This window comes from Ranitomeya imitator, chromosome 4, assembly GCF_032444005.1.
Source record: "Ranitomeya imitator isolate aRanImi1 chromosome 4, aRanImi1.pri, whole genome shotgun sequence".
NCBI lineage: Eukaryota > Metazoa > Chordata > Amphibia > Anura > Dendrobatidae > Ranitomeya > Ranitomeya imitator.
The window spans coordinates 26,174,437-26,189,132 of record NC_091285.1 but is presented as its reverse complement, the minus strand read 5'-3'; the positions used below and the strand labels follow the sequence as shown (position 1 = coordinate 26,189,132).

At 42.9% G+C, this 14,696-nt stretch overlaps 1 protein-coding gene across 2 annotated transcripts in view; it reads right to left on the bottom strand.

Moving 5' to 3' along the window:
• Positions 1 to 14,696, bottom strand: part of ANO2 (anoctamin 2) — a 257,292-nt gene that overhangs the window by 128,169 nt on the left and 114,427 nt on the right. For both annotated transcript variants that reach the window (XM_069763409.1, XM_069763410.1), the window contains 3 exons: positions 14,129 to 14,193; positions 8,859 to 8,993; positions 7,861 to 8,021 (listed from right to left, as the gene is read on the bottom strand). In XM_069763409.1, the coding sequence (XP_069619510.1) occupies positions 7,861 to 8,021; positions 8,859 to 8,993; positions 14,129 to 14,193 (361 nt within the window). The remainder of the gene's footprint in view (positions 1 to 7,860; positions 8,022 to 8,858; positions 8,994 to 14,128; positions 14,194 to 14,696) is intronic.

The window sequence follows — 14,696 nt, the reverse complement described above, 5'->3', positions numbered from 1 at the left end:
GACCCAACTCAATCTCCCAATTACTTTACAGTTTTTTTTCTTAAAAGGTTGTTAGGTGAAAAGAAATGTTGGTCTATTCGTAGGAGATTTGACCACTGGGGCCCTCAGTGATCAGCACAATGGGGCACTAGCATGGAGCCTAAGGGGTAACGTTTCTCCTTGCGAAGAGTGGCATGCCTAACATCCCAGTGTAAGGAGACTTAGACACCTTAAAGTCAATATCAACTTTTTCATGAGCCTTGCCACTTGACTTGGGATTAAAAGCCAAACCAGACACTCAATTTGTAGACACGTGTTTCGGGGTGTTTGCCCTTCAGCAGCGCAAAGCTTGAGATCTGATTTGGCTGTATGAGAGGCCACTGACCGGGAGGAGGATCTATCCTCGTGGATAGTGACATGCCTCATTCATTTCCCTTAGGGGCAGTCAAGCGCTGCACTCGGCTTTTTCTGGCAGACCCATAGAGAATTAATGGAGTGGCGGCTTGGCATGCACACTGCCAGTCCATTTTGTATCAGTGATAGAACTGCCCCATTGTGAATACAAATTCCCCATTCTGCCTATTGGTGTGGGTTGCAGTGTTCAGTGGGCTACCTGACAGGTGGGGGCTCAATTTCCCTATAGCACTCCCTCATGTAAAATTAGCTATTACAAAGTGCCCATTAAAATTAATGGGTGGTCTGTTTGATACAGGACATGTCCTCCGGACCAAGAGATGTTCTTTGTAAATGATCTTCACTTTGGTCAAGAAATTAGGATCCGAAATAAAAATTTCCCCTATATTACTTCCCTTATTGGGTAAAAGACAACTATGTCCTCCTTTATTGGAACAAAAGCTTGATTATTTTAGAGGAAACTTCTCCATTTTCCTTTTCCTCTAGTTTTCCCCTTTCTTCTTCGGTGTCAGGCGCCTGGAGGTATGTGCAGAATCTCTATAGAAACATGTCTACGTCGCTACTCTGAATTGTATTTTAGGGTTAATTGTCCTTACACTCGAGAACAGGGCCATAGTCGTATTGAATATGATTGCTGACAGACGCTTTAACTTATTCATTAGTTAATTACCGCCTAGGTTTTAAGAACATCTAATATTACCGGCCAGTAGTAAACATTTCTATCATAGGATTTTCCATCTTGCTGACATCTCCTGCTGGAGGTTCTCCTGAATAGACAATCTTTATAAATAGGCTTCGTAAACCAATTAAAGGAGTTGTAGTGAATTACTATTTATTTTTTTCAGAAACAGCGCCACTTGTATCTGCAGGCCGTCCCTGGTATGGCAAATCCTCTCCAACCAAGTGAAATAGGCATAGCTACAATACCAGACACAGCCTGTGGACAAGGGCGGCACTATTGTAAACTATAAGTAACCCTTTTAAAAAAAATTATAGACCATATACACATTTAACAACAGTGTTATTTTAATGATTTTGTTTGCTTTTTTTTCCAGAACTCCGGAAAAAATGAGCACTGTTTGCATCAGTTTTTTGTGTCAAAAATAGTGCAAACTGTGCAATAAATGAATGACATACACATGATCAGAGCCTGTCTTGTCTAATAATCCCTAAACTTTTCACAAGGTTTACTTTGCTTGCAATCTCAGAGATCAAAAGAGTGCCCAAAATGTTCAATTTCCTTGCAGTGCCACCTGCAGGAAAATGAAGTATTACACATAGTCTATTAAAATAAATGGGAGGTCTGGGTAATACAATTTCGTATCCTCCTGAACTGATCATTCATTGTCGAAATTCTCAATTCACAGGTAAAATGTGTCTTCAATGAATACAGATTTTTCCATTACTGAGATAGGAGATGACAGTTGGTGAACTTGCAGCAGAATGTCTGGTTCTGTCTCTAGCTTATCCTCCCTCCATAGAGGAGCCAACTATCATCTTATATCTCAGTACTGGGAAATCAGTGAATACAGACTTTGCCATTACTGAGATGGGAGATGAAAGTTGGTGCTTATAAAGCTCCATGGAGAATTGTAACTGCTGTTTCAGGAGAACTTGCAGCAGATTGTTTGCTTCGGTCTCTAGCTCCTCCCTAGAATGTCTGTGTCTGCCTCTAGCTCCTCCCTAGAATGTCTGTCTCTCCCTCTAGCTCCTCCCTAGAATGTCTGTGTCTGCCTCTAGCTCCTCCCTAGAATGTCTGTGTCTGCCTCTAGCTCCTCCCCAGAATGTCTGTGTCTGCCTCTAGCTCCTCCCTAGAATGTCTGTGTCTGCCTCTAGCTCCTCCCTAGAATGTCTGTCTCTCCCTCTAGCTCCTCCCTAGAATGTCTGTGTCTGCCTCTAGCTCCTCTCTAGAATGTCTGTGTCTGCCTCTAGCTCCTCCATAGAATGTCTGTGTCTGCCTCTAGCAACTCCCTAGAATGTCTGTGTCTGCCTCTAGCTCCTCCCTAGAATGTCTGTCTGCCTCTAGCTCCTCCCTAGAATGTCTGTGTCTGCCTCTAGCTCCTCCCTAGAATGTCTGTGTCTGCCTCTAGCTCCTCCCTAGAATGTCTGTCTCTCCCTCTAGCTCCTCCCTAGAATGTATGTGTCTGCCTCTAGCTCCTCCCTAGAATGTCTGTGTCTGCCTCTAGCTCCTCCATAGAATGTCTGTGTCTGCCTCTAGCTCCTCCCTAGAATGTCTGTGTCTGCCTCTAGCTCCTCCCTAGAATGTCTGTCTGCCTCTAGCTCCTCCCTAGAATGTCTGTGTCTGCCTCTAGCTCCTCCCTAGAATGTCTGTGTCTGCCTCTAGCTCCTCCCTAGAATGTCTGTGTCTGCCTCTAGCTCCTTCCTAGAATGTCTGTGTCTGCCTCTAGCTCCTCACTAGAATGTCTGTCTCTGCCTCTAGCTCCTCCCTAGAATGTCTGTCTGCCTCTAGCTCCTCCCTAGAATGTCTGTCTGCCTCTAGCTCCTCCCTAGAATGTCTGTGTCTGCCTCTAGCTCCTCCCTAGAATATCTGTCTCTGCCTCTAGCTCCTCCCTATAATGTCTGCATCTGCCTCTAGCTCCTCCCTAGAATGTCTGCGTCTGCCTCTAGCTCCTCCCTAGAATGTCTATGTCTGCCTCTAGCTCCTCCTTAGAATATCTGTGTCTGCCTCTAGCTCCTCTCTAGAATGTCTGTGTCTGCCTCTAGCTCCTCCCTAGAATGTCTGTGTCTGACTCTAGCTCCTCCCTAGAATGTCTGTGTTTATCTCTAGCTCCTCCCTAGAATGTCTGTGTCTGCCTCTAGCTCCTCCCTAGAATGTCCCTGTCTGCCTCTAGCTCCTCCCTAGAATGTCCCTGTCTGCCTCTAGCTCCTCCCTAGAATGTCTGTGTCTGCCTCTAGCTCCTCCCTAGAATGTCTGTGTCTGCCTCTAGCTCCTCCCTAGAATGCCTGTGTCTGCTTCTAGCTCCTCCCTAGAATGTCTGTCTGCCTCTAGCTCCTCCCTAGAATGTCTGTGTCTGCCTCTAGCTCCTCCCTAGAATGTCTGTGTCTGCCTCTAGCTCCTCACTAGAATGTCTGTCTCTGCCTCTAGCTCCTCCCTAGAATGTCTGTCTGCCTCTAGCTCCTCCCTAGAATGTCTGTGTCTGCCTCTAGCTCCTCCCTAGAATGTCTGTGTCTGCCTCTAGCTCCTCCCTAGAATATCTGTCTCTGCCTCTAGCTCCTCCCTATAATGTCTGCATCCGCCTCTAGCTCCTCCCTAGAATGTCTGCGTCTGCCTCTAGCTCCTCCCTAGAATGTCTATGTCTGCCTCTAGCTCCTCCTTAGAATATCTGTGTCTGCCTCTAGCTCCTCCCTAGAATGTCTGTGTCTGCCTCTAGCTCCTCCCTAGAATGTCTGTGTCTGACTCTAGCTCCTCCCTAGAATGTCTGTGTTTGCCTCTAGCTCCTCCCTAGAATGTCTGTGTCTGCCTCTAGCTCCTCCCTAGAATGTCCCTGTCTGCCTCTAGCTCCTCCCTAGAATGTCCCTGTCTGCCTCTAGCTCCTCCCTAGAATGTCTGTGTCTGCCTCTAGCTCCTCCCTAGAATGTCTGTGTCTGCCTCTAGCTCCTCCCTAGAATGTCTGTGTCTGCCTCTAGCTCCTCCCTAGCATGTCTGTTTCTGCCTCTAGCTCCTCCCTAGAATGTCTGTGTCTGCCTCTAGCTCCTCCCTAGAATGTCCCTGTCTGCCTCTAGCTCCTCCCTAGAATGTCTGTGTCTGCCTCTAGCTCCTCCCTAGAATGTCTGTGTCCGCCTCTAGCTCCTCCCTAGAATGTCTGTGTCTGCCTCTAGCTCCTCCCTAGAATGTCTGTGTCTGCCTCTAGCTCCTCCCTAGAATGTCTGTGTCCGCCTCTAGCTCCTCCCTAGAATGTCTGTGTCTGCCTCTAGCTCCTCCCTAGAATGTCTGTGTCTGCCTCTAGCTCCTCCCTAGAATGTCTGTGTCTGTCTCCTCTAGCTCCTCCCTAGAATGTCTGTGTCTGTCTCCTCTAGCTCCTCCCTAGAATGTCTGTGTCTGCCTCTAGCTCCTCCCTAGAATGTCTGTGTCCGCCTCTAGCTCCTCCCTAGAATGTCTGTGTCTGCCTCTAGCTCCTCCCTAGAATGTCTGTGTCTGCCTCTAGCTCCTCCCTAGAATGTCTGTATCTGCCTCTAGCTCCTCCCTAGAATGTCTGTGTCTGCCTCTAGCTCCTCCCTAGAATGTCCCTGTCTGCCTCTAGCTCCTCCCTAGAATGTCTGTGTCTGCCTCTAGCTCCTCCCTAGAATGTCTGTGTCTGTCTCCTCTAGCTCCTCCCTAGAATGTCTGTATCTGCCTCTAGCTCCTCCCTAGAATGTCTGTGTCCGCCTCTAGCTCCTCCCTAGAATGTCTGTGTCTGCCTCTAGCTCCTCCCTAGAATGTCTGTGTCTGCCTCTAGCTCCTCCCTAGAATGTCTGTGTCTGCCTCTAGCTCCTCCCTAGAATGTCTGTCTGCCTCTAGCTCCTCCCTAGAATGTCTGTGTCTGCCTCTAGCTCCTCCCTAGAATGTCTGTGTCTGCCTCTAGCTCCTCCCTAGAATGTCTGTCTGCCTCTAGCTCCTCCCTAGAATGTCTGTGTCTGCCTCTAGCTCCTCCCTAGAATGTCTGTGTCTGCCTCTAGCTCCTCCCTAGAATGTCTGTGTCTGCCTCTAGCTCCTCCCTAGAATGTCTGTGTCTGCCTCTAGCTCCTCCCTAGCATGTCTGTTTCTGCCTCTAGCTCCTCCCTAGAATGTCTGTGTCTGCCTCTAGCTCCTCCCTAGAATGTCCCTGTCTGCCTCTAGCTCCTCCCTAGAATGTCTGTGTCTGCCTCTAGCTCCTCCCTAGAATGTCTGTGTCTGTCTCCTCTAGCTCCTCCCTAGAATGTCTGTGTCTGCCTCTAGCTCCTCCCTAGAACGTCTGTGTCCGCCTCTAGCTCCTCCCTAGAATGTCTGTGTCTGCCTCTAGCTCCTCCCTAGAATGTCTGTGTCTGCCTCTAGCTCCTCCCTAGAATGTCTGTATCTGCCTCTAGCTCCTCCCTAGAATGTCTGTGTCTGCCTCTAGCTCCTCCCTAGAATGTCCCTGTCTGCCTCTAGCTCCTCCCTAGAATGTCTGTGTCTGCCTCTAGCTCCTCCCTAGAATGTCTGTGTCTGTCTCCTCTAGCTCCTCCCTAGAATGTCTGTATCTGCCTCTAGCTCCTCCCTAGAATGTCTGTGTCCGCCTCTAGCTCCTCCCTAGAATGTCTGTGTCTGCCTCTAGCTCCTCCCTAGAATGTCTGTGTCTGCCTCTAGCTCCTCCCTAGAATGTCTGTGTCTGCCTCTAGCTCCTCCCTAGAATGTCTGTCTGCCTCTAGCTCCTCCCTAGAATGTCTGTGTCTGCCTCTAGCTCCTCCCTAGAATGTCTGTGTCTGCCTCTAGCTCCTCCCTAGAATGTCTGTGTCTGCCTCTAGCTCCTCCCTAGAATGTCTGTGTCTGTCTCCTCTAGCTCCTCCCTAGAATGTCTGTATCTGCCTCTAGCTCCTCCCTAGAATGTCTGTGTCCGCCTCTAGCTCCTCCCTAGAATGTCTGTGTCTGCCTCTAGCTCCTCCCTAGAATGTCTGTGTCTGCCTCTAGCTCCTCCCTAGAATGTCTGTGTCTGCCTCTAGCTCCTCCCTAGAATGTCTGTCTGCCTCTAGCTCCTCCCTAGAATGTATGTGTCTGCCTCTAGCTCCTCCCTAGAATGTCTGTGTCTGCCTCTAGCTCCTCCCTAGAATGTCTGTGTCTGCCTCTAGCTCCTCCCTAGAATATCTGTCTGCCTCTAGCTCCTCCCTAGAATGTCTGTGTCTGCCTCTAGCTCCTCCCTAGAATGTCTGTGTCTGCCTCTAGCTCCTCCCTAGAATGTCTGTCTGCCTCTAGCTCCTCCCTAGAATGTCTGTGTCTACCTCTAGCTCCTCCCCTTTCCATAGAATCTTATAAGCACCAACTGTCATCTCCTATCCCAGCAGTGGAGAAATCTGTCTTCACTGAATACAGATGATACTGATTTTATGCATTAATTGAGAGTGAAAGATCAGTCCAGGAGGAGAATAAGAAGGTTTTGCTGATACCATATATGATAAAGTTGGTTATGTTCGTGTGACCTATTAATTCATGGAATAAAAAAAAAATGGTTACATTAGGGAAGATATCCAATCAGATATCAAAGTGCAATCTGAGCATTGCCTATGACTTCAAAGAACAAGGCAAATCACTAAAGATAAAGTGCCCTTTAATGCACCCCTCCCCCACATGAGGGGGAGTCAGTGGAGCATAGACCACATATTGTGGTAAGTAATAATGTATGACAGTTTCCCTGAAATCCTTATTTACCAAGGATGGGTAACACTAGCTGCTTCGGCTCCTACGAGCACAATGGAGATGTCAATCACCGCGCAGAATCTCCGATATAAGCTGATTATTCTGCTACCGGGGGCACAGGAAAAAAAGAGTATATTGTAATTTAATGCTCGTTCTGTTCCACTCATGGGAGCTTACTTCCTTACAAATGAAATTGGCTTTTAATAGAATATATATTTTTTTTTAGAAAAAATAAAATGGCAGCCCATGCGCCATTCATTCTCTATGTCACTGATAGATATAACCATTATATTCTGACCGGGCATTTCAGAGACCCATTCTTGGGATCGGTAGGGGTCCTAATGGTCAGGTCCAAAGAAATCCACAAATTTTCACCTATATTTTTAATGATGGGAATAAACCTTTAACTGATACTCTTAACGGTAACTTAAAAAGACCCCGTGACCAGGTCAAAAGTGGCTATTTTTTTATTTTTTTTATTTCGGCTGCTCCCCTGAGTATTCAATTTCTTGCTTCTTTAGTATCCTCCAGAGATATGGGTTTTTATATTTAGTGCTAATTTTTATGGTCTTTATTTAGAGTAAACAAAGCTCACAGGCTCCTCTGGGGCGTGTCTTTAGGCTGACACGCCCACTTGTAAAGATGGTGAAAATTTCACTAAATTAAAAAAAGTCTATATCTCTGGAACCTTAAGGGTGATTAAAAAAAAAACAAACGTGGAAAATTAAGGGCAAAAACTGGCCACTTTTGACCTGGTGACAGACCCTCTTTAAAGGGATATGTAAAATATCGCTGATGGGTCATCATTGCTAGATTGCTGTGCATCCCCCGGCTGGGACCCCTACTTATCCCCATTATTAAAGGGAGCCTTGAAGATATTAAGATAACCTTGTGCAACCCTGAGCTTGGCTATAATATTTAGTGCCAAAGACTTGAATGCCGAGTCATGGCGCGTGAACAACTGGGGTCTCCTTTAAACCTTATATTGCCGATCAATGGTGGGTCGGTTCCTCCCCGATTGCACATTAGGAGAGGCAAACGATTGTCCTCATATATCAGAACCGGCTAGAGGAATAATTGTTGCTGGCAAGTTTACTTACCCCAAAGAGCCATGAAGACAGAGAAGAAAACAGTGGCCGGGTTGTCGAATAAATGACTGGCACGGGCGGTACCGCAGGCAGTACTTAAATTCCAGTAGCCACATGCCTTGTCGCAAAGCGGGCACATTGTGAAACTTTCTTGCTCGTTGCACATTTCTTTGCTATGTAATAGATAAAACATTTGTTAATTAGTCAATAATGGTATAATCAGCAGTTTGATGAAATCTCGAGGTTTTTTTTTTCAGAAATAGCGCCATCCTAGTTCACAGGCTGAGCCTGCTAATACAGCTCAAGCCTATTCTAGTGAACTGAACTTGTATGGCAGGCAACTCTTCCACCCCTTTAATAGTATTGTGCCCACTTTGATGACTCCCACCCTAGCGGTGTAGGTTTATGGGATTTAGAGTGATCAGTCATTTCGGACCCTGGAGCCTGGAAGGAGCCAAAGTCTTCAGTAGTATAAATGGCAAAAAATAGGCAGGGGATCCCGTTTCAAATTTTTGCATTGTGACCAAGGAACTTTAAGGATGTTCCTACTGCAAGAACCTTCACCTATATTATGTAGGGTCCCATGTCACATAGGGGATGCATTTTGTTAGCGGACCAAACTCTTTAAAGTTAAAGGGGTTTTTTTCACCAATGACATGTATGACCAGCATTGGTCCAAATATTGAGACTCTCTGTCTTTAGAATAGACAGCCCAAAATCTTGTGTTAATTGAGCAGTACTGAGCATGTGCGACCACCTATGGAAAGTTAATGAAGCAGTGGTCGCACGTGCTCACTGTTGATGACCTCAATTTTCATGACACACCCCCGCGGATCCTGTGGATAGGTGATATGCAGTATACGGTATATAACGCTATGTGGAGAGAACAAGGATATTTGGAAATCGAAAAAAATGGAAATTCAATCCGCTTTAAAATTTTAACATAAGGTTTCCTTCTTTTTCTTTTCATTTTGTGATTTGGTAAAGGACGGAAGGTGAAAAATTCTTACCTTGGAATATCGGCCTCGACAGTTACACATCCGTATAGAAACACTATGATCCCAACTAAAGAGGCAGGAATGAGCAGCCACGTATATAGACCAAGCCAGGCGAAATATAGTCCAATTTTTTCTCCAAAATACTTTCTGAAATGAACAGACTCACAGGTGACACGGGCAAAAAAAATCCCTATTACTTCATAAAAAAAAAAAATAATAATTTTTAATTAAATGTATAGAATTGGATTTCATTACTAAGCAGATGACTAAATAATATTCCAGCCACTGAACATTGTAAAAAAGAGAGTTTTTATGATAACAGTTAAAAAGGGATAGAGAAAGAGGAAAACGTCAAAGGTCAGATTACCCAGCAATTTAGCAATTTTGTTTTACACCATTTACCAATATGCCTCCTTACCCTGGAATGTCAGCCATGTCACTCTCCATAACGAGAAAAGTTACCCCTTAAATAACAGCCAGTGGCCTCTCACCAAACCAAATTAGATCTCATGCTTTGCACTGATGAGGGGCAAACATCCAGAAACACGTGTCTGCAAATTGAGATTCTGGTTTGCCTTTTATTCTAAGGTTTGCTAAAGTATCAAGTATTGGCTTTTAGAATAGTTAATTCCAATAAGTGGCGCTACAGTTCTTGTCCTCTTCCTCTGTAGAGAGACAATATGCATATTTAATCTCCAAGAGGAGAATTGCACAGCCTATAAGTCTCCTTACACTGGCATGTATAATAATAATAATAATAATAATAAAAATGTCTGGCATGTTTTTCTCTATAACAAGAAATGTTATCACTTAGACCCCTTAGCAAGAACAGAAAGCAGTAAGAATAATTCATGACTGCCAGATCCAACTACACACTGATTGTAGTCTGTAACCACGGAGACAAATGGGTCTGCACAGAAGCTGCATACACCGAATGGCAGATTTTTAATCAACACTTTTTATAAAGTTCCTTTTTTCCCCATGTATATATACATTAAAACAGTGGCATAATAAACCTGTTTGCAAAAGTATACTGTACATACCCTTGAAATAAAGAAAAGGATAAACCATAATTGAAAAATCTACTTAAGCAACATTTGAGCTCCTTCGTGGCTATGGAATTATGCGGTACAATGTGTTGAATGGTTGGATATCCATACAATAGCTCATAGGCTTGAATTCTTTACCCATGACAAGATGATCTTAGCTCCACGGAAGGGGAAATGGATATTCCAAATGGCCGGTAAATTGAACGATAAGTGTAAAATATAGAGTAACAACTGCTGCCCGGGAAGGAACTTCTACTTTCTATCTTTCATTAGTCGTGTATCATGATACATGATCAAGAGTAAGTAGTTAATGATCTCAACTCGTCTGTCATCGAAAATGTCCTAGTGCCTCTTTCCACTTCAGATCTTATCTATCAGCCTTGAAACAACGATCAAGTTTCCTTGGATGGATGTCGTTGTTTCTGTGCCAGCTTCCCAAATGATTAACCATGCAAATCAGTTTTGGTTCTTTTCCCAGCGAGGGTTCTATCCCCCTGCATCTGCTAAAATGTCCCCCGATAAACTGTAGGAAATTAAAATCCATCTTTGTTTTGCCACTTTTTTCTCTTGTTTTTTGTTTTTTGTTCTTCGGTGTAATTCCGGAGGAAAGGAGGAGGAACTGGGTCTAGCGGTCATAGGATTTTTCTATAGTCACATTTCCTAAATGTTGGTCTCTGTGTGGTCTCATAAACATCCGTTTGCTTGCTGGCAATGGTATTTTTGGAAGGTTTTTTACAAATGTGTTAAAAAAAATTGTAAAAACGTTTTGATATCTAACCCATTAACTTTTTTCAACAAACGTCCATCAACTTCAACGGAGTGATGGGAATGGACAAAGTGCAGGGTCACGTGTAGAACCACAATGCATGATCCGGTCCCCAAAAGAGCTAATCTTTCCCTCCTGCTCCCAATTGTTGATTCCCCAGACCAAACATTTAGAAAAGACTTTACATAATTATTTGTTATATTCTTCTAAAAATGAATCTACGCCTTTTTTTGAAGTCATCAAAGGTTCCCATTATGACCAGCTCCTGAGGTAGACTATTCCACAGATTAATAGTTCTTCTCGTGGTAAAGAAGCCTTGTCTCCTCTGGAGATTGAACCTTTCTTTCTCCAGATGGAGGGAATGCCCTCTTGTTTTTTACAGGTGTTTTACATGAAACATCTTTTGACCATACTTTTCGTACGGGTCATTTTTGCTCTTGTACAAGTTAATCATGTCTCCCCTTAGACGTCTCTTCTCGAGACAACGATTATTAAATTCCTTTAATCTTTTCGCCTAACCAAGATCCTCTATGACCATGGTCAGTTTGGTGGCTCTCATGTGTACCTTTACTAGCGCCATGGCATCCATTCTATGGACTGGTACCCAGAACTGAGCTACACGTTCCAGATGGAGTCCCACTAATACTTTGTAAAGCGGTATGAAAAAATTAATAGGTCTACTTGAACTCTTGTGATGCGGCTTTGTTGACTTTTTTCTGCCGATTCTTTGCTGTTTTCCGTGTTCCGATTCAACCTGACCTCCATGTCTTTACTTCTGGCTTCTTTGACTGTGCTTACATCTGTTCTCCATTAACGCATCCTGATGCTTTGTTCCTTAGTATCTGACCCTTGGCTTCATCTACCCTACATCTGTTTCCCGATATGGTGGATCGCCATCACCTCACATCAGGCCAGTTCTCTTCTCATTATATCCTCCAACCTATCCATAAAACCTCTTTCCCATGTCCTGTTGGTCTACTAGCCAGATCTACTGGTCAGCTAGTTAAGTCTACCGGTAGATTGCTATCTACTATTTGGTCACTGGAGAAGGGGCCCTTTCCCACAGTAGAGCTACATAAGGACAAAGATATGACACTTGATGTGTCTGATTCCCTAGTTCTGTACTACGGAGTTGTAGGTATTCCATTTTTTGTGCCTATTGGTGCCTCTGTAGGGCATCATTGTATAGAGGTTTTGAAAATATTTTTGTATTATGGCATCTAATGGAATATGTTAAGATGTAATTGGAAGCATATGGAAGTACAATATGGATCTTCAGATTATTTTTTTGGTGCCATATTTTGGCTCTGTACAGCTCCAAACTTAGAAACTTGCTAACTTTGCACAAAAAAAAGCCAAGTTCATTTTTTTCGCCTATACGTAACAACTCTCAAAGACTTACTATAGCAGGACTCAAAACCTTAGAGACATTGTGGATTTTCTCAAACTGTTTCTTCATGTGAAAAATTGCTGAACAATATTCATATAAAAATACATATTTCTATCAATATTGAATGGACCCGTTAAAGGAATCCATAAATGGCACAGATTTCACAAGATCTCAATAAAGACAACTGGGACAACTCGTAAAGTCCCATGGCTTCCAGTACCATCTATATGCTGATGACACTCAGATCTACCTTTCTGGTCCAGACGTCACCTCTCTGCTATCCAGAGTCCCAGAGTGTCTATCTGTCATCTCCTCCTATTTCTCATCTCGCTTTCTAAAACTTAATGTGGACAAAAATGAACTCACCATTTTTCCTTCCTCTCAACTAACTCTCCTACCTGACTTTTCTATCACTATAAATGACATCACACTTTGCCATGGAATCTCAGTCCGCTGCCTCAGAGTAACCCTCAACTCTGCCCTATCTTTCCACCCAAATATCCAAGCCCTCACCACCTCCTGTTGACTCCAACTCAAAAATATTTCCAGAATCCGTCCTTTCCTCAACCCTGAATCTACTAAAATGCTAGTGCTGTCCTCATCATCTCCCACCTTGACTACTGCAATATCCTCCTCTATGGCCTCCCTGCTAACACTCTCGCAACTCTCCAGTCCATCCTTAAACTGCTGCCTGAGTAATTCCATTTCTGTCCTCGCTACTCCTCCGCGTCTCCCTTCTTCAAATTCCTTCATTGGCTTCCAATTCTTCGACAAATTTAGTTCAAACTTCGAACATTGACCTAAAAGGTCGTCCATGATCTTTCCCCTCCGTATATCTCCAAACTAATTTTCTGATATCTCCACACACATAATCTATGGTCCTCCCAAGATCTCCTTCGCTCTTCCACATTCGTACATGCCTCACGCAATCGCCTCCAAGACTTCTCCCGATTGTCCCCCATCCTCTGGAACTCTGTGCCCAAACACGTCCAATTATCTATACCACTCGAAACGTGAAAACCCATCTCGTCAGCAAGGCTTACAGCCTGCAATAACCCTGATGCCATCTCAACACCACCGGAGCTGCCGCAACCCTGCTCCCCCAACCTACTGTCTCCTTCCCAGTTATTGTTTGTACTGTAAGCCCTTGAGGGCACAATTCTCTCCTTTCTGTGCCAGTCTGTCAATGTTAATCTTTTCATTATATTTCATATTTGTTTTTTTTATTATGTAACCCTTTTTCACATATACAGCACCTTGGAATCAAGGATGACCTAAAAATAAATAATAATAATAATAATAATAAAAACAATAAAAATAATAATACTAATAATAAAAATCCTATTTCCTAATAATGCATACAATTTTTTTTCTCAATGATCTATGTGAAATTCACAAGAATAAATTGTGAAAAGGTTTTTTTTTTTTACAAATATCTGACGAGGTCAATTGAGAGAATAGAATCACAACTTGATGACCAAAAAAAAGTGCACTAATAAAATTTTTAAAAAAGTGGGATTAAAGGTCATTTTTACTTTTTTTCAAAATTCTAAAATTTTAAAAAAGTAATAGCAAAAAACATGCAGCAACGTAATGTATGAAGAGAAATATGATTTTTACATGTAAAATAAACCGATAATTTATTTTTGGCATTTTTTTTTCTTCAATGAGACAACCAGCCTGATGAGATAATTAGAAAATTGTGTAGGAAAAAAAATATTGTGTTTGCCTTTTTTTCCCATAGATCACCTCGAAATGTTAGTTTACATAAACCATGAAGGACCAAAATACACATTTCATCTCTCAGTTGATTAAAGGGGTTGTACAGGATTAGAAAAAAACTTGATCTCTTTCTTACAGCATTGCATCGCAGCTAAACCGAGCTGCAATACCAGACACAAACAGTAGACAGGGGAAGCGCTCTTTCTGGAAGAAATCAGCCATAGTTTATGGAATCCTAAAGCACCTTTTTTTTAATTTTGGCTCCAGAAAAATGATTAAAAAAAGTAACATTGATAATTAGTTGGTTTCCAGATTGAATATTTTTATTACACATACGTTTTTAGCATTACATTACCTTATTAAATCAATAGGCTGATATTTGTAGAATGCTCCGTATCTCGCCCATTCTCTGTGTAATAGCTTAAAAAAAATAGACAATGAGTTGGATAAGGAATGACAAACTTTATCAGTTTTTTTTAATAATAATGTTGTTTTTTTTTCATCTATGACAAGTTGACTATTTTTAATTTCATCATTGATTTTCATGGCAGATCTAAGTCCAATAATCTAAAATAAGAAATAAAATCAAAATTTGTCAGCTTGAAAGTTTACTCTGAGAAATCTCATCCACTTGAATCCTGAACCTTTAATTTAAAAAAAAAAATACTGCCCCTGACAAAGCCGATCAGGCGAAACTTGAATTGGAAAAGGTTATTAAGCGCCGTTGTAGATTCTGTTTTTTACCTGTTTTTTACCTGTTTTCTGCTAGTATAATAAGAGTGTATAGTGAAGGTAAGTTACTGCAGTATTTCACTATTTCTAGATTTCTCTGGACATTTCCTATGTTTATTTTATCTAAAAAGCAATACCCGGATGATTTGGCAAAGCTAGACATCTCTTCTATTAGTCTGGCGATGGTGCAG